General features: G+C 38.4%; 1 protein-coding gene across 3 annotated transcripts in view; it reads right to left on the bottom strand.

Moving 5' to 3' along the window:
- SYNPO2 (synaptopodin 2) overlaps positions 1-24860 on the bottom strand; it is a 165619-nt gene extending 140759 nt beyond the window's left edge. The window contains exon 1 of one of the 3 annotated variants that reach the window (XM_073892187.1): positions 24623-24860. In XM_073892187.1, coding sequence (XP_073748288.1) covers positions 24623-24727 — 105 coding nt within the window. In that variant the 5' untranslated portion in view covers positions 24728-24860. Of the gene's footprint in view, positions 1-9937; positions 10078-24622 lie in introns of those variants that run through there. The other 2 variants (XM_073892185.1, XM_073892186.1) reach the window with 2 other exon arrangements.
- Positions 24861-26154: the final 1294 nt, after the last annotated feature.

Genomic DNA, 26154 nt, shown 5'->3' with positions numbered 1-26154 from the left:
CCCAAGGAGGGGTTCTTGGGAGCCTCTAATTTATAGCCAGTTGGTCAGAAGCACCAAAAACAATCTGGACTTGTGATTGGAGCCTGAAGACGTGGCAGTCTTGTAGGACTGAGCCCTCAGCCTCTGGGATCTGATGCTGTCTCCAGGTAGATAGGATCAGAATTGAGTCAAATCTGTAGGCCACCCAGTGTCTGCTGAGATGTGGAGAAATGCTTCTTGGTACTGGAAAAACACATTTTTAAAAGGCTGGTTGCTTATCAGTGGTGGTGTAAAAAGAAGTCCTCCATCGAGAGGCAAGCTATATCAAATGAGAGGTCTCTTTCAACTCTAAGGTTTCATGATCCCATTAATACTTTCCATATTTTTCTGTTGCTGCCATTCTGCAATCGATCTTATTTTGCATGTAGACTTATTCCCGTCAATTGGCGTAACCTGTTAATTCATGTCCTGTGCCTCAAGGGAAATTTCTCTTTATAAAATAAGTCTGTGTTCTCATTGTATATACATCTATTATAAAGGGAGGAAAAAAGATCTCTGGATAAAAATGAGACTTGTAAACAAAACGATTTTTAGTACATGTCTCATCTCAACTCCCAGAAATAATGATCTAAAGAGCTTCTAAATGTTAGTATTTCTTAACTCTTCCCATGATGGTGAAATGGCAAGACCTTCATTATGACCTCTCACGCAAAAAAATTTTCCTTTGGCTTTGACACAGAAATTTCATGCAAACTATAAAGAGTGTAGAGCTTTTAATGTTATCAGTGGAGCATGCCAAGAAACTCTTTTGCATGCATGAAGAAAATAAAACACTAAAAGAAAGAACAAAGGATTAGGCATCCGAGAACATATTGATATTTCCACTCCAGCTGCTTGAAAGGTGACTACATCAATAGAAAAACAAATGGTGAAGGGGGAAAAACAAAGATTGAATTAATCTCAGACATACATCTGGAGTCTATAAGAGAGAAGCAGAGAAGTCTATGTGACTGATCCATATTAATGGATACCCAAGAAAGTTCATGCAGGTATATAACACACGCAATTCCCAATTATCCGTGATATTGGAACTAAGGATAGTGTAAGATGATTTGAATCTCAATAATTCAAAGATAAATTTGCTTCAAAATTCCACCCACATATTCATTAGCTTTTCTTTTTTTTCTTTTTACATTTTTTTATTTATTCATTTGAGACAGAGAGATACAGAGCATGAGCGGGGGGGTACAGAGGGAGAGGAAGAAGCAGGCTCTTCGCTGAGCAAGGAGCCCGATGTGAGACTCGATCCCAGGACCCTGGGATCATGACCTGAGCCGAAGGCAGAGGCTTAACCATCTGAGCCACCCAGGCACTTCTCCATTAGCTTTTCTTAAATCGAAATATTTTCTTATCTTTATCCATATGACAGTAAAAGTGGTACCCATCAATAAAGGAACTAAGGATCAGACGATGAATAGAAAAATCCAGAATAGATCTCTTGGATATGTATTGAGGGTTTTTTATGTGTAAGAAACCATGAGAAAAAAAAAATGTAAAATATACTCCTTGCCTTTAAGGGACTTAGCATTGGGGATGGGAAACCACACACTTGTGAAAAATCAAATAAATTAACAGTATATGATCAAGCACCGAATGCACAGGCATTGACAATATATAGCATTGACGGTTTTAGCAAATAAAGTACTAATATTTTGTTTGGAAGGATTCAGTAAAACAACCGGGCTGAACTAAACTTTAAAAGATTATTAGGGGAGGGGTGCCTGGGTGGCTCAGTCATTAAGAGTCTGCCTTCGGCTCAGGTCATGATCCAAGCGTCCTGGGATGGAGCCCCACATCGGGCTCCCTGCTCCTCGGGAAGCCTGCTTCTCCCTCTCCCGCTCCCCCTGCTTGTGTTCCCTCTCTCACTGTGTCTCTCTCTGTCAAATAAATAAATAAAATCTTTAAAAATAAATAAATAAATAAAAGATTATTAGGGGAGAACAAGCCTGCATAAAATAAGAAAGAAAGATTTGTTCTGATGCTGTGTTCCTTTAATTTATCTTAAAAGAAACTACTGGGCTGGAGTCTCCCCACCCCCGCAGGCATCCACCCACACACTAAGCTTTAAACAATGTAGCTGTTTTATGAAATGTTTACAGGTAGGGGGTCAAAGTCCCCTAAAAGCCACTTAGTTCCTAAAAGCACTCTTCCCTTTTTTTGGAGATCGGTGCACCAGTGTTCCTCTCTATCTTATCAATTAGTTGAAACTGGCAATTCTTAAAAACACCATATTTATTTCCCATAAACACATGAACATACACCAAGTTAAACAAGTCATTTCTAAGCATTCGTGCTCATGAAGATTGATCTTGAATGCTGTGAAATTGAAAATCCCCAGTGCAGTGCTCCTCTTTTAGACACGAGTAGAGGCATGTTCTGCAAGGTCAAAAGCAAAATGAAGGGACAGAGGGCAAAACAGAGTCCCAGCACAGAAAAGGCGAAGTTGAGTGATCTAGTCTGCATTCTCCATTGACATCCTTTTTTCAGAGTGCCATCCTATCCCCAGGAGGAACCTGTTCAAAGGAAGCATTTGAGGTTACCATGTCAGGGTCTGTCTCTGCACCTGGAGCAACTTTTAGCAGCATGTATTGCTGCAAAGACAGAATGGAAGATTAAAAGCAGCAACACAGAAGGGACTGGTGAACCTTCAATACTTTAGCTAGATTAATGACTTGGGGGTCATTGCAGAACACAGACTCTGAAAATGGAAAAAAAAAAAAAAAAAAAAACTGGCCGGAGGCGGGTGGAGATCATGTTCAGTTCCTCTGTTTTCAACACATGGGAGAGACCAAGAACACACTGGGAGTGATCTATACACGGCATTGTGCAATTGCTGTGTCATCTCATTTGTAATTATTTTAGTTTACAGATAGCTTTTGGTATGTGGATCCTAACTTCTGGGAAGGGTCAGAGATGTGAGCCCAGGCCGTCGGTACTCTGGGAATCACACAGATGTAAGTGGAATCCCAATGCCCCCCGGGACACTAATAATTGGAAGTTTGCTAGCCCCTCCTCCATGCTCAGGTAGAATTCACTCACATCCTTCGGCTGCCACCTCCCCACAGATGGGTATGGCCCTCCATCCATCCATGGCTACCTCTATCAACCACTCTTTCCAGAAGCCTCCATGACAAAGCTGCCTTTCTGCTAGAAGAACTGTGGTTCCTGTGTACGAAGCTGCAAAGCTGCAAAGCCCTCAAGGAGATAAAATGCCATGTCTTCAGCCCTGGCCATCCCCTCCTTCTGCCCCAGCCTCACCACGCATGAGAAGAAATGGCCAGAACACCCTGCCCCACAGCACTGTGTCACACATTGTCATCTGGACTCTGGCACAGCCAAGGCCCAGAGTTTCCCAGAAAAAAGTTCCTATTGCTTCCACCTAATCTCTCTCTACTGGAATGTAAGGTTGTTCCAGGGGAAGGCTGGGGAACAAGCCTCTTGGTTTTCCACAGACTCTCCTCCCCTCCCACACACGCAAACAGGTCAACCCCTATAGGTCAAGCCCGCCACCAGCACGTTTTTAGCTTGGGCTGCCTCAGAACCACGCCGTTACTGCCACAAAATTAAGCTAAAGGGGGAAAATAATTAAACTAAACATGTAAATGGAATAGATGGTCCACACATATGTAAGTTCCCGTTCTTTTGATGTTTCCATGAAAGGAGATTTATCTTTCATACGGTGTTTCCTCAGAGTGAATTTACCATCACTGGTACTTTTTGTCAAGTTCTGGAGGATGTTTGAGAGTCCACATGAGCCGTTCACTCTTCTCTCAGTGTGAAGTCATTCCTGAGGACCCATGCTACAGGCCAGGCTTCTGGGCCTGGCCAGGGGGCCCCCGGCTGCGCCAGAGAATTGAACAGGGGACCAGAGATGGTCATTCCTCCATGCTTTATATTACACAGGCCCGATCTTCTATGAAATAAATTATCTTTTTCTAAGAACCACACATATTAGGAACCTTTAAACTCCATTAAGACAAAACTGTATGAACTGTATTAAAAACTAAACAGAGGTTTTGTAATACTTTTGTAAATTAAAACAAACCAACAAAAAAGAATTCTAAGACCTGGGCGCCTGGGTGGCTCAGTTGGTTGAGCGACTGCCTTCGGCTCAGGTCATGATCCTGGAGTCCCGGAATCGAGTCCCGCATCGGGCTTCCCACTCAGCGGGGAGTCTGCTTCTCCCTCTGACTCTCTTCCTTCTCGTGCTCTCTATCTCTCACTCTCTCTCTCTCAAATAAATAAATAAAATCTTTAAAAGAAAAAAAGAATTCTAAGATCTAAATTTCAATGATGGTGTTTCCTAGAAAGAAATCTTTCTCTCGAAACTGACCCTGTAACTTTAGGAAACCAATACTGCAATGACATTTATTACAATACTTCTATGTATGGCTTTATCATGTATACAACTTATTTTCATATCTCTCTCCAAAGAGAAATATCATCCTTTTGGAACTTGCCTTATGTTTACTTCTCCTAACCCCAAGGTGTATAATCACTTGCTCCTCCTAATCCCAGAGCAGCAGCTCTTTCTGCCCAGGGTCCTGTCCCCACCATTTTGCACCAGAAAAAAAGAGAGAGAGAGAGAGAGAGAGAGATCAGAGTTTAATTATTTCTTTAGGACAGGTTGGGGTGTTTGTTGTTGTTCTGGGTTTTTTGATGTTGTTGTTGTTGTTTAGAGAGGGAGAGAGGGGAGAGGCAGGGCAGAGGGAGAAAGAGAATCTTAAACGGGCTCCACGCCCAGTGCCAAGCCCAACGTGGGGCTCAATCCCAGGACCCCGAGATCATGACCTGAGCCGAGATCAAGAGTTGGAAGCTTAACCGACTGAGCCACCCAGGCACCCCTAGAATAGTTTTTTTAAAAATTTGATTTATCTGATTATCCTCTCTTGATAATTCCATGAAAAGCTGCAAACTCTGATTCCCTGGGCATTAACTGCCTTTTTTTTTTTTTTAATGTATAATTACTTTGTTTCTATACATTCTTTTAAAATACATACTGGTTTGCTTTGTTTTGTATATTTAGGTTAATCATGAGAAATATTATTTCTTTTTCATTCCCATACTTCATGGATGAATTTATTTTTGTCCTTCTGAAAGCATTTAGGATATTCTCCTTATTTTTCATGAGACTGTCAAGGCATGGGATCTTGGTGGGCCCACAAGTAGACCATTTCAATCTGAAACTCAAGCCCTTCAGCTCTAAGAAAGTGTCTCCCAGTATTTATTTGATAATTTCTTTCCATCCATTTTCTCTGTTCTCTTCTTTTGGGGCTTCTATTAGATACTGCATCTTCTGAATGATTTCTATATGTTTTTGTCTTTTATCTATATTCTGGAAGATTATCTCAACTTTGCTTTCCACATTTTCTATTCCTTCAGGTTATTTGTATTTAATTTACCAATTTAAATCATCCTTTTTGTTTTACGGTTATAAATCTTGTTGAATTTTGTTAGGCATCTTGTCTTTTTATTTTTATTTTTTAAGTTTCTATTCCCAGGGCATCTGGGTGGCTCAGTTGGTTAAGCATCTGCCTTCGGCTCAGGTCATGATCCTGGGGTCCCTGGGATCAAGCCCCACCCACATCAGGCTCCTTGTTCAGCGGGGAGCCTGCTTCTCCCTCTCCCGCTCCCCCTGCTTGTGCTCTCTCTCTGCCAGATGAATAAATACAATCTTTAAAAAAAAGTTTCAATTCCCTAAATTGTCTGTTTCCTCTAGCGTCCTGTTTTCTATTTGTATATTTTGGTCTTTCCCTTCCATCTTGCTGACGCTCTTCATATTCTTGGTGATCCTTGGGTGGCCTCCCATTTGTACAGTTTTTGACTAAGAGCTCTATGTGGTGTGGGTTCAAAGAGTCCAGTATCAGGCTTCAGACCACAACCCATTTCTTCCTGTGCCAGAATGAGAAGGGCTTCATTCTGGGGTACTATTATCCACACAAAATGCCTTCATGTTCTCCACACATTTTTTTCAATGTCTTTAGAGAAACTCCACCCTGGGCTTTGCCTGGAAGAATACCGTGTTACTGAGTGCCCTTCGGTGGGAATGGTGCTGTGGGGGAGGGTTGGCTACTGGTATAGTGGTACAGATTGCCAATGAATTCTCTTGTTTCCAACTTCTTCTCCCTCCTCCTCCTCCCCCGCTTCTTCTTCTGTCTTTTAAATAGCCTTTTCGAGGTATCATTGATATAGCCATTAATAACTTTGTCCATTACTTTTAAGACACTAATCTTTTTGCAAAATTTTTATCCTGAAACAAGTGGGAATTTTTTTTCCTCTCAAAAACTTTTCTTCCAAGACATTTTTTAAGTTACAAATCAGTACCAATATTTTTAAATGTTTAGAGATGAAAGTATATTACATAGATTATTTGAGTTTATATTTACTTATTTGATCAGCTAAAAACAATTATACTCGCCGGTGTAATAATGAGTAACATATGCATGACAAAACAATTTCTCTTTATATATAATAGTTGCCCTCAAATTTATTCAGATTGTCTTCATTTTCACCAAAAAAAAAAAAAAATATATATATATATACACACACACATATATATATATAGAATGCCCTCAGACTTATAATTCTACTTTTAGAGATTTATTCTACAGGAATAACCAGACGGGTGCACAAATATATTTTATATATACAAAAGTATTCATCTCAGCACTATTTTTAATGTTGAAACATTAGAAAGAACTTACATGTTCAAGAGGGGATGGGTTATATAAATTGTGGTGAGTCCATACAATGCAATAGTATGCAGCCATTAAAAATTACGATGTACATCAGTATTCACTGACACAGGATCACGTTCATGCTGTGTTACTTAATAAGGAAGTACATTTAGTACCATTCATTTGACATAGAACTGAATGCAAGTGTGATTGTAAGTTAGCACGTGTGCTGGAAGAGGGGTCTAAAATATGGTTCACTGAAATGTTAATAATGTGTCATTCCTGGGCTGTATGATTTTTACTTTATTTTTATCCTTTCCTGTAATGTTTGAATTTTTTTTGTAAGAACAATGTGTCATCTTTTATAATCCAAAAATAAAAGCCATTTTCAATTCTAGCTATTTTCTTTTTTTAAAAAAAACATAAACTGTGAGCAATCCATTTGTGGGATAGAGACATGATTTGATTAAAAATCTGCACTTTAAGCTGAGGAACTAAACTAATCAAGTCCAAGTATGCTAAAAACTCTCTCTTTTTTTTGGACACATTTTTCCCAAATGAGAGAGGTTTAAGGAATAGATGAGGAATAGCAAATACATTCCCTCTTCTCCATCTAATTAGAATACCTCATAGAAGTGAACAGCTAGGTCAGAATGAGTGGTTTTACTTGATGAGATGGTTCATACCCACTGTCTCTTTGGGGTTTCTAGTATGGTAAGGAGAACAAAACTTAAAATTATAAATTATGTCAGATCCAGAGTCTGAGTAAAGAAGTTAGATTTCTAAAAACATCAATTGTGTCTAAATCCACAAATTCCTAATAATATTTTAAAAATATATTGGTTACATTAGCATATGCTAGGGAACTCTCTCATTATTTAGAAAAATATAAAGAAAAAGAATCAAGTATTTACCAAAAAAAAAAAATCACAAGAAAATGCAGTGGTAATTCACTGCAATACAATTTTAAGCATAAAAAAGGAAAACCCTGTGAAAGAATACATTAAATTGATACCATTTTGAGAATTTTGGTTTCGTTTTTTTAAACAAATATGTCTTGTAAATTATAATTTGGAGAAAGGCAAATCAAATTCCTATAAAATGCCGTATAAAGAATTGCCCTTCCAGAAACTCACTCAGGGTCTGGGTGGCTCAGTCAGTTAAGTGTCAGACTCTTGACTGCAGCTCAGGTCATGATCTCAGGGTCCTGGGATCAAGCTCTACGTTGGACTCCTTGCTCAGTGGGGAGGCCGCTGGAGATTCACTCCCTCTCCCTCAGCCCCTCCCCCCGCAAATAAATAAATAAATCTTAAAAATAATAATAATAATTGCCTTTTCCAAGAAATGCTACTTTACTTTTCAAGTTAACTGAGAAAATATGACCATTCATGGACATTTTCTTTCACCTTTCTTGATTTAAAACAGACTCTAGCTTCAAGGAACCTTAAAATCATCTATTCTAAATCCTTCATTTTATAAATAGAGAAATTGAGAGCCAGTTTCAGTGACATCACACTTAAAGTCCACAAAGTAAAGTTAGAACCATGCCCAGAATTCAGGCTTCCTGATTCCTAGTTCGGTTCAGTCTTTTCACTGCACCCTTTGGATTGGTGTCTTGTTACTACAAAATGGCAAATAAAAATATGAACACACACATATAAAACATATATAGTATTATTCTAATTACTCTTTAAATAAATTTCTCATTTAAAAAAGCATCAGATAAAGCTTCAGCGACATCAGGCTTTTTGGTGGTTGCCATTCTCATACTAAAGAATAACAGATGTACATCCAGTCATTCATTTATTTTTTCAACAACCTTTTTCAATATATATAAGCCTGCCTTAAGTATCTAGTTACACTTACTTGTAACACACATATATATCATCCCCCTTGAAGAGCACTATTTTAGAAGATGCCAATAGCTATGGTCTTGCTTTCAAAGAACAAGGTGCCAACAGAAGTGTGGAAAAATGCAAGTCTTTTAACTAGAAATACTAATGAGAAATGTCTATACTAAAACCATTATATTTGCTTGTTTAAGTGCAAAGGTATATCACGCACTGACAACACTCTTTGCCCCCTTGGCTCTGGGACACTGGGGCCTAAGTAAGAGTTCCAGTTTAGCAGTATTGTGAATAGCTAAAGCAAGGATCTCCTTGTTTCACGCCCTGCCACAGACCCCAGTCCCTGCCATCCCTGTGCCCTTCATCTGTCCCCAGCCCTGTCCCAGCCCTCCGTTCTTTTCTTCAATCCCAAAGCATAACTGTCTTCAGACTCCCACTTGCCTTTGATGCAGTTTGTGAATTTCAACTTATGTTTTCATCCTTAAAGGTTCTGATGAAGTTTATACACTTTTCCAAACAATAAGTATTTATTTTTGACTGAATGCAGTTTTATCACTTGGTAAATTACAAATAGGAGTCAGTATTAACCAATCAGTTAAAAAGTAATAGTCTTTATTGTATACCTACTGTGTGCCTGGGAGAAATATATAGAAGAACATTCTATTTCAGAAAAGATCATGGGCAAAGTTATAGAGGACTGGGGGAAGAATAAACATGTCATGTTAGGAGAAAATGAGAACAGCCTCACAGGAAGAAGCAAGCGGCTCAGACCAGAAACCGTGAAAGGAGGTGAAGGGCCTTAAAACAACAACAACAACAACAACAACAACAACAACAATAAAAAACTTAAAAAGGAGTTTCTATGAGTGAAGTGCTGAACTTTTGAAAACACACTCCTGGAAAATGCTTATAAAGACCAAATAACTCTCCATTATAGTTCATCTCATGCCTGAATCAAAAAATCCAGTATGTTGTTACTTTTCCATGAAAATCAGTTAAGAGAGACTTTGCAGAACTTCCTGTTTATTCTACCTCCCTCTCTCTCTCTCTCACACACACACACACACACATACACACACTGTCTCTCCTCTTTCTTCTGCAGATAAAGCAACATCAGATTTCATGTCTTAATTTGCTTAGAAAGCTCTCTGGGAAACGAGAGTCATAAGAAGAACAAGATAAAGAAAGGATGAGGATGAAGAGCATGGGGGCAGTGAAGATAGAGAAGAAGGAATTTTCCTTCTCAAGTAAGAAGGAGAAGCAGAGGGTCAGACTAGTGAAGGTAATAAAGAACAGAATGGAATAAATATCATAATGGGATCTTTAATTGAATTTGTGTCTCCTCTCAGCCCTGAAGGAACCCTGGTAACTCACTCAGCATGAAGCTCCAGGGTCATCTGGGCAGAGAGGAAACATACAGTGATGTGCTTCCTTTCGTGATCGCCGCTCTGCCTCAGGATGAAATCCTTCTGATCAACATCTCCCCATCTGGCAGGCAGCCAGCCAGAAGACTGGAGACCCAAAAATGGATCACTGCATTTGGACTCCCTGCAGCAGCGTATAAACGTAATATAATATTTACACGACTCAGTGCTAAGCACCAACCAATGGAAAATTGTTATGTTTTTCACAAAAGAAATAAAATAGAGTGAGTCCTATGGTCGTTTCGGACTCCCAAGGCCTGAGCCTTTCACAAATTTTGTTTTTCATTTCAGCTTCATCTTGACTGATGAAAATAACTCACCACTGTTTGGAAAGTTAAAAACACCAAGAGCTAATGTATTATCATTTACTTAGAAAAAGCAGCCTTATATAGTAAAAACTTCTTCTAATTTAGAAGACAAGAGTGCGGGGGTGTTGGTGGGGGAGGGAATGAAATGCTCATTAGCCTTCGTCAAAGGCCCTGGCACAGAGTTTTCCTAACTATTCAGAGATCAGTGTCCTATATTTACTTACCAAGGACAATTTATTTTCTTTTATATTTTCAAAGCCCTTGAAATGATTCCTTTTCTTTGTGATGATTTCCATATGCTGTTTCCAAGGAATAAGGCAACATTCTGAAACCATTAAATGCCATCTCACAGGGAGGGATCCCAAGGACTGCAGGGGCCCTTCCAATGACACTGAGACCCAGATCGCAAAAGGCGTAGTGTGGAAGACAGCAGATGCTCCTTCAATTTCACAAAAGTTGGTTAAATAAAAGTAAAATAACCAGGAAGGTGATACTAGTAATTTTTTTAAACCATTGACTGTTTCCCGTGTGTTGTGACTTATATTTATAATTTCTAATCCTGAAAATAATCCTTAGAGATAAGTCCTGACACTATCCTCACTTTACAAATGAGGAAACCGAGGCACAGAGACTAATACGACTGAAAGAGTCAGAGTCCACTGACTCTAAACAGAGTCAGGATAATTATATGCAATTAATTCTTTATAGCTTCAGGTATTTTCCTTTAAAAAAATCTGGGGGTGCCTGGGTGGCTCAGTCACTTGGGGGGGCCAACTCTTTTTTTTTTTTTTAAGATTTTATATATTTATTTGAGAGAGAGAATGAGAGATAGAGAGCACATGAGAGGGGGGAGGGCCAGAGGGAGAAGCAGACTCCCTGCCGAGCAGGGAGCCCGATGCGGGACTCGATCCCGGGACTCCAGGATCATGACCTGAGCTGAAGGCAGTCGCTTAACTAACTGAGCTACCCAGGCGCCCGGGGGGGCCAACTCTTGATTTCAGCTCAGGTCATCATCTCATGGGTTGTGGGTTCGAACCCTGCCTCAGGCTCCATGCTCAGCATGGAGTCTGCTTGAAGATTCTCTCCCTCTGTCCCTTCCCCCACTCATATGTGTGTGTGTGTGTGTGTGTGTGTGTGTGTGTGTGTGTAAATAAAATAAATAAATAAAATAAATAAAATCTTTTTTTAAAGATCTGTACTATTTTTAAGCAAGACAATCATTTAACTTTATTAGCCTTGTATAATGTATAAGGTTAGGATCCATTGCCTTTAACTAATTAAACTGCATAACAAAGAAATCTTGGTTAGTCACTGATACTGTAAACATTTTGTGAAATGTTGCATTTTATCAAAATAAATAGGATCTATGTATCAAATTCTCCTTGACACTCCTTAAATTCTTCTTCTCTCACTGGAAGAATCAATTTCAGAGGAAGAGAAAAGACTGGTTTAATATAATTTCTAACCAAACTTCTCCATAAGAGGCAGTGGCAATTACTCACTTAAATAAAGTGTTCCAGACACTGGTCAGTAGGCTGCTGCATTATGAAAAGCTGAAATGGATGAGGAGGAAATACGAAGAGGACAGTTCAAAGTTGTTCTAGCGGGTTCTGTATGTTAACCATTTAAGGATGGGAAAATAACCACATGGTCAGGTTTCCCAGGAGAGAGAGTTTTTTATTTTTATCACTGTGAAGACAGGACTTCTGTAACAATTTCTCATGGAAATATGTGTCAGCTACACTGGCATCTTTAGGGTTCCTTGAACTTGCCAAGGATGCTTCTGTCCCAGGGCCCTTTTATACTTGTAGTCACTGAGCCGAAAGGCTTCCCCCACATATCGGCCAAGCCAGCTGGAATGCCTGAGGACATTTATTTTCATCTAAGAAATGAGAAGGAAATAAGTTCCAACTAATGTTTAATCAACATTAACGTAAAGGCTAACATCGGTCCCCTGGGCCAGTCTGGTCCAAGCAATTATGAATTTCATACAGTATTTGAGGTGACCCCACTGAACTGAGGACCTCCCAACATGGCAGAAGGGAAAGACTCTTCCTCACATGTTCATTCTCTCTCAGCATATTGTAATATATCACGTTTCACGGCGCTTGATTAAGTTAATTTCCATGTTATTATCCAGTTTTAACTCCCACAAAATGACACAAGTTTTAAGATACTCCTGAAAGGAAGCTGTTAAATAAAGATAAGAATTAGGTATCAAGCACAAGAAAACAATGATATGGCAGCGTTAACCCTTCTCTATAATCCTACAGAAACTCTTCATCAGCCATATTGTGAGATTAAAAACCATTACTGCCTAATCATATGACAGTTAGTTAAAACATCCCAAATTACCAAGAAGACTGTTTGGAATATGGATTTATATTCACTGTTGTTAGAGAGGAGCTTTACTTTACTGTGATGGATGATATTAGCCAGTGTTAGAGTGAAGTAATCAGTTAAGAAGATATTTAATAACGAAGTAGGCAGAACAAAAAAAATTCAAGGCTTATTTTTCCAACAATGGTTAAAGTCAGGCAATACTCAGTTTAAAACTTTACACAATTTAAACCAAATGATAATGTTTAGAAAGTTCTTCATGGATGCAATAAAAATGGCTAAAAGAGTACAATTGGCAACAAATTAAGATGTATTTTTTATTAGCAAATATTGAAGATGCAACCCCCCTCCCAAGAAACTGGTAGAAATAGTATTAGAACAAACTACTGTTGGAGGAGGTCTATTGTAAAGTTAAATAAAAGAACATGTTTCTGGTATGTCCCAACATATGGTATTTTCAAGATTCAATTTTGATATTTTCATAGATGAAGAACTATTCCTTTGGAGAACCAATAAGGAAGATTGTGGAAATAAGTTGTCAAAAGTAAATGAATTATTTAATTTTTAAAAAGTCAGTGTTTTGGGACACCTGGGTGGCTCAGTCAATTAAGTGTCTGCCTTCGGCTCAGGTCATGAGCTCGGGATCCTGGGATCAAGCCCCATGCCGGACTCCCTGTTAAGAGGGGTGCCTGCTGCCCCTCCCTCTGCTTGTGCACTCTCTCTCTCTCTCTTGATCTATCTCAAATAAATAAATAAAATCTTTTTTTAAAAAAGTCAATGTTTTATGGGAAAAAATGTACACAAAACCAATGAGGAAGTAGCTACTTGAACAGGTATTAATAAAGAAAAGATTCTAAGGTAAGGTTACGGAGGTGCCGCCCATAAAATTCATTCAGTGCATAATTTGAAGGCAAATTCATGTTTGGATAAACTGAAGACAGAGTGCAAAAGTGCTACAGATGTCATCAATATGATTAACTTTACAAAAGCTCACACTTAAAATAGACTAGAATCTTTAAAACATGTTGCAGTGATATAGGGAGTGACCAGGAAAGTTTTTGTATCATAGAAATCTGTATCATTGAGGTTCAGTAGTATCTCCTGCCAATCTTTATAAGAGTTGTAGAACCTAAGGATGTTTCATAGTTTTATTTAACAGATAAATTAATGTTCCAAGTTTGTTGACCTTTCTGGAATAACTGACTCTTAGTCATCGGTACCTGGCCTGTATTTTAGAATAATAAATACAATATGTCCCCTAACAATTAACTGCTTTGAAAGCAACTTTTCAAAAAAAGAAATAGATGAAACAGAGGTTTTGAAGAGTTGCTGAAAATGTTTTTATGATTATGCGATTTTTCTAGTTGAAAATTATTTAAGTGTATTATTCTTTAAAATGTCTTATCTGCACACTTGACTAGAAAAAAAGAATTTCTGGGATGCCTGGGTGGCTCAGTCAGTTAAGTATCTGCCTTCAGCTCGGGTCATCATCTTGGGGTCCTGGGATAGAGTCCTGCATCAGGTTCCTTTCTCAGCAAGAAGCCTGCTTCTCCCTTTGCCTGCCAACCACCCCCCCTCCCCCGCTTACGCTCTCTCTCTGACACATAAATAAAAGCTTAAAAAAAAGAAAAAAGAATTTCTAACAGGTTTTCAATCTTTCAAGCAAAAAGTGTCAGTGAGATTTTAACCCTAAAATATTAAAATGTAGCCTATTCTCATTAGTTTGTGAGAACAAAGTGTGGTTATCAGGGAAGATGGAAATCTACCCATCAGATTACAACAAAAACATTTGCATTATCAGTTGAGAATGAAAAAGAATTTCCAGTTAGTGTTTCATTTCTTCAATATGGAGCTACCTATGTTAAGAGGTTATCTTTTTCAGCCATGATAGTCTTTAGATCAAGTATTGCAATAAATTAAAATTTCACTAGACCTTTTAATTATACCACATGGAGTCACACTCAGATTTTCAAAATCATAGTCTGTCAGTCACATTGTTCTCACCAAAAAAAAAAAAAAAAAAACTTCTGGTCAGTAAGAGTGAGAAGACTTTTAGTGCTGTCAAAATAAAATAAAAATTAGTTTACAAAATATTGTTGTTTTATCTTTATTTTACTATTTAAAATTTTCTTTTCAATATGTTGTACACTGTATATAAAATATTAGCACAGTATTACATATATGTATATATATCTCATTTATACATCCCATATATATACATACATCATTTATACGTATATGAGGTATAAATGGGCTACCCTCATAATTGTTTTACTTAAGGAGATACAATCAAAACATTTTGAATACCACTGGTCTACTGGAAGAAACAAACATGTGAACAAAAATTACAGCCACAGGCAGCAGAGTGTATGAAGGCATGAGGTGAAAAATGTGTGTGATAAAGGAAAAACCACCGAGCAAATGCTTACTTACCTCTTACCAGAAAATTTAGTCAAATCTCCCAGAGAACTGACTCTGAACAGAGTTGTCCAGAGTGAGTCAAATTTCTCCAAATGTATTAGGGTAGGTGCCAGAGAGAGGGGTGCACACAGCAGGGATGAATCTTGGTGGCAAGAAATGCATAGTGTTTTGAGAGAACTGTCGTACTTTCAAATGGCTAAGTGCACATTTAGGGGAGTCCAGGTGATGGGGCTGGACAGTATGGCAGGGAACAGATGGTGGAGGGTTATGGGTGCCTCCATAACGTGCAGTCATGAGCCAGTGAACAAGGCATAGTGCAGGGAGCAGCTCAGACCATAGGCTTTGGCAACAAACTGGCCTCGGTCCTAGACCTGCCATTTGCCAGCTGTGTGATCTTAAATTATTTAGTTAACTTCTCTAACTCTCAGCCTCCTAATCTGCGAGGAAAAAAAGAAGGAGGTAAAGCTATTGTGTATGATATAATTCATAAAGTGCTTAATTGTCTGTGCATAATAAGATTTTGCTACGGTTCTTTTGATGACTATAATGGGGAGACTTTGAAGTATTTTAAGCAGTGATGTAACAGGTGATTTAGAAAAATCGCCCTGGCAGTTCTCTGTAGCACAAATCTGAGGAACCTGAAACCGAAAGCAGGGAGACAGTTAAAAAGGCTTATAGTTATCTAAAAGACAAAGAGTAAGGCCTGGGCCGAAGTCCTAAGGGAAGGCATCCAGGGCAGGAAACAGAATAAGGACCATAGAGGAGGTAGAAAGTCAGTACCCCGGTACCACCTAAATTCATTGCCTTTATACCCCTTTGTGAAAATGACTAAAGTAAACTACACGAGACCCGCAAGAGTTGTGTGTGTAGAATACAAACTCTGGAGCCAAACTCACTAAGTGTGAACCCTAAGTCGGACCCTAATTACCTATATGACCTGGGGAAGTCACTTAGCCTCTTTGTGCTTCTGTACTAGGGATCTCAAACAATGATAACCTCACAGAATTTTCTCAACATATTTAAAAAGTGGTTTAAAGAAGTGCCTGACATCCAGGAAACATTATGTATGAGTTTCTTAAGTAAAGTTATCTACAGAAAATATTGTTAAAGGCAGTAAGATGTTTGGGGAAAATGACATTCACTGGCTGTTATTATAAATTTCTTAGGGAAAAAATAATCTGTATCCTAAAATGTTGAAATTCAAACCAGGTAAATTTTGATAAAGGGAATGAAGAAAGAGCAGTAAAGAAAGGAGCATTGCCCAGGCAGAATTAGACAGATCATAAACCTGTCATTCTTTTCAGGAGAATTCATCCAGCCCATCGTTTTATCTATCCAATACCCACACTGCTTCCAAATAAAAGTGGAAAAGCTAGCCATGAATGAGCAGGATTATAAAAATCCAAGACCAAGGTTAGGAAAACTATTTGTTACATAATCACGTAACAGGAGCTTTCCCACAGTGCTTCAAATAGCAAATCCACCGTATTTTTCAGTATATTTATCTGAAACACACCGGATTTAAAGGCCAGTTAAAGAAAACTACATCCAGATCATCACAACACCTAACTATACCTACTATTGTCAATGATCTACCACATACCAATGGATTTCACAAAGACATTGAAGACAGTTTGTTGAGAACCTGGCCAACTCTACTGTTTTATAATAAAAAAAGAATGGTAAATAATTTTAAAAAATAAAATGCCTAAGGTAATTCAATACTATAAATATGTTCTCATTGAGGTGGTCAAACAATGAAAAATATCCACCAAGCTGCAAATAATATTTTGCTTCTCATATAAGGCTTTTAACTTCATAAAGTTGTTTATTCTTAAGGATTGAGTTTTTTGTTAAGATTTATTTATTTATTTGAGAGAGAGTGTGTATGTGCATGCACATGTGCAAATGGGGGGAGGGGAAGAGGGAGAGAATCTTCAAGCAGATTCCTGCTGAGCAGGGAGCCGGACACAGGGCTCTATCCCACCACCCAGGAGATCATGACCCCAGCAGAAACCAAGAGTCAGATGCCCCACCAACTGAGCCACCCAGGAACCCCGCTCTTAAGGATTGGTTAATGAAGCTGATGCAGGAATTCTCCATTTCCTTTTACAAAAGTCTCATGGCATTCATCATGAATCTCTTAGAATAGATAAAATAAAAATCTTGGAATCCATGTATTTTTTTAGGTTTACTTATAAGTAAACTGGTTCATTTTCCAGTCTTGTCTCTCATTGCACATGACCTTGGAGATGCATTTCCCATAGTCCTTTTCCTCGATCCCATTAAAAGAAGAAATTGCTATAAATGTTTTTAAGGGTTAAATCTTAGATGGTGACATACTATTTCATATAAACTCTAAATCAACGTTATGGCAGTTTTCAGCATTACTAAATGATAAACTGTTCTCTTTATCCAAACTGATGCAGAGAGTGGCATGATGTCCCTGCCATCGGGGAAAGAATTATATTTGACTTTGGAGTCCTTTATATAAAATTTTTGCAAATAATTAATTTTTTTCAGAATCAGTTTTTTCATCTATAAACTGAGAATAATAAAACTCTACTTAACTGGTATCAAAAGATATAACATGTTAACATACTTGGACAATTGTAAGATACACAATGTGAAGTATTTTTAGCTAAATATATAAATTAACCTATATTCCTGGACACTTATTAACTGAAAGAGGGAGGTTAAATTCTTTTGGAAACCATTACCATGAGAAATATACAAATACTATTCAGTTAGGTATAATATGTATGTCACCATGATATTACATACTGACTTTTGGAATTTGCAATATGACTTTCTTTAAAAACAACAATCACCCTAGATTAAGACCCAATAAAAGTTCAGAATACTTACTTTTAAGTTAAGAGTTCTGGACCCTGACAGTAATATTCCAGAAACACCTTTTTAGACTAACTGAAAGTATGTGCCTACCTATAGCAAAAAGCATACCAGGCTATTAAAGTGCTGATTCACATTCAACAAAAGAAAAAGGAAAGAGAATAGAAGTAGCTTACATTTCTTATTTAGCCCAAAGCCAGATTTTCATTCATTCAACCTAGATAGAATAGCTTCAACATGATCATCTATGGAAGTCATATGAGTTGGTGGTAAGTTTTCAAGCTAACATACATCAAATACATGTGATTAATAATATGAACCTGTGTGATGGAACTGATGTTTTTGAGGAGTGTCAACTCATTCAGTTATAAACATGAAACTTTCATTTCTTCCAGCAACTGCTTTCAAGTACAAGAAAGCCAAATCCCTCCCTTAATAATACTTTGGTCAGATCCCAGGCATTTCTGTTGGCTTTTGGTTATTAAAATGGTCTAGTCCAATTACGGCTTCAATCTAATGTCTGTCCCTGGGCGCTCTCCCTAAGCACCGTGGAGGGCTTGTGGCTCCGGGGCTTGGCACCCCCGAGGAGGGCGTTGTCTGCTCTTTTCCTACCTCCTTCTAGCTCCTCCCAGGTTGAAGGCAGGAAGACTGGAGAAGGAGGTGGGATGGTAGATATATTTAGTCATAACTGAATGAAGTGGTATTTCTCTCTTTCTGGTTGTTGCACTTCTCTGGTTAACGTTGAACAGCCACCTCTGTTCTCTCTGTGGCCAGTGTCCAGATGCTAGGGCAACTTGTGTGGTTTCTTCAAGGAGCCCTGGAGAGCTTTACTACAGCACAGTTCCCTAACATGGGAAATAGGGCTCCTGCCCAGCTCCCGTCCAAGCCCCCAATAGTTCCTCAGGATGCCAGTTTGTGCCTGCTGGTCGCTAGCTAAGAGCTTGCCTATCTGGGTAGGGTACCGGCAAGGTGGTTCAAATCCTACCACTTTCTGTGCCAGTCACTCACCCCTGGGAAATGCAAGGATCCTTGCCTTGCCAGCTAGGTAAGTTCCTACTCTTCTCTCTCACGCTCTCTCTGTCTCATCTTGGTCTTTTTCTCTCCCTCCTCTTGCATCTTTCTCCAGTTTTACTCCCCCACCCACCACTCCCTACCTCTTTTTTTTTATTTAAATTCAATTAATTAAGATATAATGTATTATTTGTTTCAGAGGTACAGGTCTGTGATTCATCAGTCTTACACAATACACAGCGCTCACCACAACACATACCCTCCCCAAAGTCCATCACCCAGCCACCCCATCCCTCCCACCCCCCAACACTCCAGCAACCCTCAGTTTGTTTCCTGAGATTGAGTCTCATACGGTTTGTCTCCCTCCCTGGCTTCATCTTGTTTCATTTTTTCCTCTCTTCCCCTATGATCCTCTGCCTTGGTTCTCAAATTCTGCATATCAGTGAGATCATACGATACTTGTCTTTGTCTAACCTCTTATCCCACCTTATTCACATAGGCACTAGGCAGGCCAGCAGTTCTATTGACAAAAGAAGACATCCTGCTAGGGAATATATTACCAGGTGCCCCTCTTGCAGACACTTCCAATCTTTACAATGATCATTTTTAAGCTTCCCAGCACCTCCTTGCCTCTCAGTAACCCAGAGGTCTTGGCTTCAGAAAGGGAAAACCCTCCCATTACTAATGATGACTTCATCACAATGCTAAGGACTCAGACAATTCTTGCGTCTCTCTGGTCCTCCTCTTACATCAACTGGGAAAGAGGCAGTGGGGATGTGCTAGAAGAACATATCACGCCACCCTTCAGGAAGCCCTGTGGTGACATTTCTGGCCTCAACTTTCTACAGCACTGGTTCTGAATCTTGACCACACATCTGAATTGCTTTCGGGGTGTTTATAAATCTTGATACCTGGGGATCTCTTGGCCAATTAAATCACATTTGGATGAAGAGCATGCTATTTTTTATATGCTTCCTTTTGGGGACCATCTTAGACTCCCTTTATTCTCTCAGGCACCTGTTTCTACCAATTCAGAAGGAGAAATCAGATTTGCAATCAAATGCCACCATTTTTTTACAGCTTAACATTTGGCAAGTAACTTAGACTTTCTGTGCCTGAATTTCTTCATCTCTAAAATGAGCATATTTTTCAAACTACTTCTTAGGTTATGGGGGTCATTTGAAGAAAAAACACCTTCAAAGAAAATACTGCAAAGAATATTTTTCTGAAAAGAGCTTGATAAATGCAAGCTACATATGTGCCATGTCCCAACAATGGTAAAGTTCATGCAGAGTCATTATCTTAGCTACTGTCTTTCAACAAACAGTGATCTGTCTTAAAACACACAATTCCAAAACAAAGATTTAAAATAACATATGCTTAACAGATTTACCTAGTGCGTACTGACTTCTATAAGCATACCTGTTTTTAGAATTTCTAGAAAGTGCTCAAAAACTCAATAAAAAATGAAGTGATCCATCATATCTCCTAATAAAGGTGTTACTAGCTTTCCATATGTAGTAAGGAGCATTTATCCTCAAATACACATATTCGAACACATTAAAATATTTCTTTTTTTCCCTTTAGAAATAACTATGTTTCTGGAATTATTTTATTTGAAACATTTTAGAGACCTCACTGATGGTAATAATGGATAAGACTATGTTATTTGATTGTGCTTGACTAACACATCTTTATTTAAAGTTTTAAAGAGAGGACATACAGAATCATTAAATCCACTTGATAAAATACATGACTGTAATTTGTCGTGTCAATTTTAATAAAAGTTACTTGAAACTTTGAATTGAAATTCAGAGGCACCTGGGTGGCTCAGTAGGTTAAGTGACCAACTCTTGATTTTAGCTCAGCTCATGATCTCAGAGTTGTGAGATCGAGCCCTGAATCAGGCTCCACACTGGGCACAGAGCCTGCTTAAGATTCTCTCTTTCTTCCTCTGCCCCTTCCCCCACCCCTCTTCCTCTCTCCCTCTTTAAAGAAAGAAAGAAAGAAGGAAAGAAAGAAAGAAAGAAAGAAAGAAAGAAAGAAAGAAAGAAAGAAAGAAAGAAAAAAGAAAGAAAGAAAGAGAAAGAAAGGAAGAATTTCAATAAGAGAATGATAAATACCATAGCGGTCTACATGTTTTGAAGAAAGCTTAAACTTCTAAACATTCAAACATATAAAGGATACAGTGTGAACATTTCTTTGTTCATTATTTTCAAAATGTGAGTTATTACTGAATTGTTCATAAGATTTGTTTGTAAAACAAAAATTTCTCCCCACTTCTTTATATGAAGATTTTCCAAAGTGATCTGTCCAGAGGCATAGCCATGTAAGCACATGTTCAAAAAAGGAGTTTTATAAAGTAAAAGTGCTGACATAGTTTTTCTAAGAATATTTGCACACATACAGTTGTAAATATGCTTCAATAAATTTGTTTCTATGAATGATCTCCTGGAAATATACTTTACAGAATATTGTCTTATGACTCTGTATTAGAAATGTCTGCTTTCTATCACATGTATTTAGAACATAAATTAAAAGATATATAAGCATTCAAAAACCAAGCAACAGTTACCCATTATTTGGATCTTTTAAAAATTCAATTTATTCTTGAAAACAAAACCAAATTTTATGGCCTTGAGCTTCAATGTCAATGAAAAGTTTGATTATTAATATTTCTGTTAGTGGTCTTTAAAAGTTGGAGTTTGCCTACAGTTCAATCAGCCAGCCAAATACTAAAAATGTTTGAGCATCTCTCAAAAGTGACTAACTGTGTCATTGGAAGGATATTTACTGGGAATTATAAAGCTACTCAATTTCTAATCATTGTTAATAATATTAGACTAGGGTTTTTTCCCCTATTTCAGCTTGTTCAATTTTCATTCTATACAGAATCACAAAAAACCTGAACACTAGATATTTTATAATAAGCCAAAAATTTGTTGTTACCTACAGAACTGCTTTGTAGCATTCCCCTTTTAAGGGGGCATTATGCTAGCACTGTCTGAAATTTCCTTTTCTTTGTTAATATATATTTTCTTTAATTCCCAAGTTCATCCTCTGCATGTTCTTCAAAACTGTGAGCACTGTGTTTGCTAGCAACCATCCCCCCCAGCCTTTCTGCCCTGTCCCTCTCCATCCTCCTTCTTGGAGGTAACGTGGCCCTCATAAGCATCACCTTGGAAGAGGAGGAAGTCTATGCTATGCAACGTTCACTTCACCTTGAGCTGAGGGACCATTACTAGAATTGAGTTGACTCGATGTTTTAAATGTAAAACAGTGATCCCAGTGAGGCCATGGACTTGATAACATAGAAAGTGACAAGCACTTTGCTCCAAGGGTTTTCTTGAACAAATAATGCTAGTATAAGAAATTAAATGTAAGTTTGAATTAAGGGGAAAAAAATAGACCAACAAAAGTTGGCATTGCCATAGTAACTTAGAAATTTTATCTTCTTTAGAAGGCTCTCCAGTCACTTTTTACATATGGGGAAAACTAGACTGTAAACTGTAGTGTATCTCTCTCTCTCTCTCTCTCTCTCTCTCTCTCACACACACACACACACACACAAATTAAGGCAAACATCCAGATGCCTTCATAATGATCTTTTAGAATTAACCATCAATTATACTATCACAAACTAGAAAATTAAAGCAAACATCCAAATACTTTAATAATTTTTTTAAAAAACTGCAAATATATTTCCAGGGTATTTTAGGAAAGTTGATTTGGGTGGAAGAGCAGGATTGAAATTTTTGACACTCACACACATAATAGCCTCTCTGAATCCTGTTGATAAAGATGTCATCAGCAAAGAAATGCTCACAAAGCACCCTTCACTAGCTATTAGCTTTAGTTCTTAAAAAAAAAAAAATCACCACATAATAGTTCCAACTTTGCAATAAGCACATTGAGGACTCAGGAGAAACCCAATACCCACCCTATTCTTAAGGTCTGGCCACAAAAGAACTATTAGGGAATAAGAGCATCCAGCCACCTTTGTCTCCACATTTTAACTGGTAGGCAAGTGATTCTAAAGCTGTATACTATTAGGACAGTAAAATACTCTAGCAATATAGAATCTCACTGATTGTAGAGTACAATTTCCTTTTTACTTCTCTCCTTTCCTACCTCACTCAAAATGTTTATCCCTTTCTCCCTCTACACACACACACACACACACACACACACACACACACACACGCACACACACACCACCCCACAAGGGATGACTCAGGAAGGGTGAGAGATTTGTCACAGGCCCGGCTACAAGTTAGATCAGAGCTGGAATTAGAACCCAAATCTCAGAAACTGGAGCCAGCCAGCTGCTATTCTAGACCCAGAGCAAATCTAGTTCAGTCTTATGAATTCTGCATACTCCGAATTAGACATCACTGTTTTGTCTGACGTTTCCTGCCATGGACTCCTAAAGCAACACAATGAAACCACCTTTCCGGATTCTTCAATCGCTGCTAGTTTGAAGCAGAGGACAGTTACTTAAACTCTCTGGGCTCTTTCCTTATCTAAAATCCACAGGTTGAACCAGAGGTCTCTGAGAAAATTTCCCATTCTAAACATTTTGCTTTTCACCTTCTGTTTTATGTTTCAGTCTTGATGTTTGAAATTTTCACTAGGTGGCAGGATTCCACCATCGCATTATGAAAGGATTTTCCAATGGAAGCCTGGGAGCAGAAAATTTCAAAAGAAACTCCTTTCCTCACAGTGAACATTAAAACAAGAAAAAAAAAAAGCCAAGAGAAAGGATAACTACAAAGGCCAGTAGTCCACATATTTCATAAGGATCTAGAACCATCTTTAATATATAAAGCGGAAATTAATCAAACATGTTCTTCCATACAATACTCCAATTTAGTATCCAATTCAGGTAAAAGTCTGCTTAAATTTCATGCATTTTAAAATTTATTTTAGCTGAATCCCAAGTTAGACAATATCAGAGCCCCTCCAGCAAACTGGTAGCAAGAAACAAGCAATATGATGGAAACAAAAGCATCTAAAATATTTAAAATCGTTACTAGATGCATTTCAAAGTTTCCTATAAGTTACATACAATGTATTTCTAGTGTCTTTGAATTTTATTTTGAGCACTTAGCTAGATGAGTACACATGATGGGATGGAGTAGATTTCTGCATTTATTTGTCAAATCCTTAAAAGAATATTCTTTCAAACAGGTTTTCTGACATTTTCATCATATATTTAAAAGTATTGCCTCAAATTGGCCTTTTCATAAATGCTGCACTGTAAATGTCACTACCAAGGCTTTATACAAGTCCCCAAAAGCCACACCAATTGGTTATGCTGAGCTGAGCATTTCTCTTCTGCCAAAACCAAGTAAAGTAACATGAAACAATAACTGCATATTCTAACATTGCCTAGAAGAAACGTCCCAAGTGTCTTGCTGGTTGTCAGAGAAGCTGATTAACTAGGCTATTATTCAGCTGATAAATACGGCACTTTTTTTTCTTTCTATCAATTACTGGTTAATTACATATACGCTATACATTACTCCAGTTTTTTTTTGCAACATGAACAAACCCGCATCCTAGAAAAATTTAACATCGGCGCCAAAATCAAAGTAATACATAAACTCCTGAATCACAGCTTGGAAAAAAACCATCAACAGGTTGCTCTCATTCCTTCCCAGCCCAGAGCGGTGATAGCGGCACCTCTTTGGTGGTCCTACCTTAGCAACTTGTAAGGGCTGCTTCTGCTCCTTGCCACCTTGCAATCTGAACCCCCAGGGCGCCCCTCCGGTCATGGAAATGCAGATAAAATCCCCCGTGCCCATTTTCTCCTTTTAGTTGGGTAGCATGAAGAGCTTGAAAAGACAGAGGAGGCTTCGGTGCCGTTGAGATGTGTACTTAGCTCCAGGCGCCCGCCCAGGAGGCAGGATTGGGGAGCGCAGAGCCTCAGCTGCTGCAGCGGCCGCGGGCCGCATTCACAAGGAGGCAGAGGCGCTCCCTAGCATCAAGGACACAGCCCACTTTTGCGTCACGCTCCTTTGCTCAGCCCACTTCAGGCAAAGGAAAGAGACTCGTTCGGAGGAGAAGGTCCTCATTTGGGGCTAGATGGGAGCGGGAAAGCAAAAGTTCTCTAGCACTAACTGATTTAAGCGCCAGCACTTGAATGATTGAGGGGCGCCTGGGTGGCTCAGTCGTTAAGCGTCTGCCTTCTGCTCAGGTCATGATCCCGGGGTCCTGGGATCGAGTCCTGTATCGGGCTCCCTGCTCCGCGGAGAGCCTGCTTCTCCCTCTCCTGCTCCCCCTGCTTGTGTCCCCTCTCTCTGTGTCTCTCTCTGATAAATAAATAAAATCTTTAAAAAAAAAAAAGAATGATTGAAAAACTTTCATTTAATAATCCTATGACTAGTAGAGAACACGTGAAGGTTTTAATCACCAGGCCAGAAGTAACATCCTAAAATATGAGCTCTGAAAATTCAACTACTAGACAATTTGATTCTCTCAAATGAACGTTTTGAGACTGACCACAGTGATGATTGAAACAGACAAAAGGGAGTTGAAGAGGGTGAAATTATTATTATTTTTCTAAACTTCTACTAATTCCATAAGAAGAGGAAATAAAAGAAAGCAAAACATTTGTCTTTTTTTTTAACCTCCCACTCTGAAAAGTACTTTTTTGAACTATGAGATAGGTGTATATATTTTAGAGTTGAGGAGCGGGAGGAGAGGAAAGAGGAAGAGGAGAAGAAAAGAATTTCCCCCTGGAAACTACATTCTTTTGACTATATCTCTTGCATGGTCTGGAGTATTTTAAATTTAAATAAGTGTTTCATTTTCTTCCTTTCTCAGCAGGAATGAAATTTCTTGAACCAAAATAGTCAGCCAACTACATACAATGTCACCTACAAGTTTCTTATTTTTATAGTCCCTCATCACAGTGCTCTGAGTCTGGGTGGCCCAAAATAAAAGTTTATTTTATACGTGGTCCAAAATACTTTGTTTTAAATCTGAATACCATCCACCAAAAATTGTACAAATAGAACATTTTTATTCTTCCATAATATTTTTATTTTCCATGACATTCATCCATATAAAAACATAACAAATAATGAAAAGCTTGGACAAGTTAATTCATGTTACACGTGGTACCAGACAAAACTGACTTGCAGACACTCTGCCTGTTTCAGTACTAGGAAGCACTCTGCAGTGAACCTTCACACAGCTTCACTGCCCAGAAGCCAAACGTGTCGAGTCA

Source organism: Callorhinus ursinus, unplaced genomic scaffold (assembly GCF_003265705.2).
Source record: "Callorhinus ursinus isolate GAN/ISIS: 27379988/994484 unplaced genomic scaffold, GSC_fseal_2.0 scaffold4, whole genome shotgun sequence".
Classification (NCBI taxonomy): Eukaryota; Metazoa; Chordata; class Mammalia; order Carnivora; family Otariidae; genus Callorhinus; species Callorhinus ursinus.
Note: the sequence above shows the minus strand (reverse complement) of the source record. Positions and strands in the feature narration are given on the sequence as shown.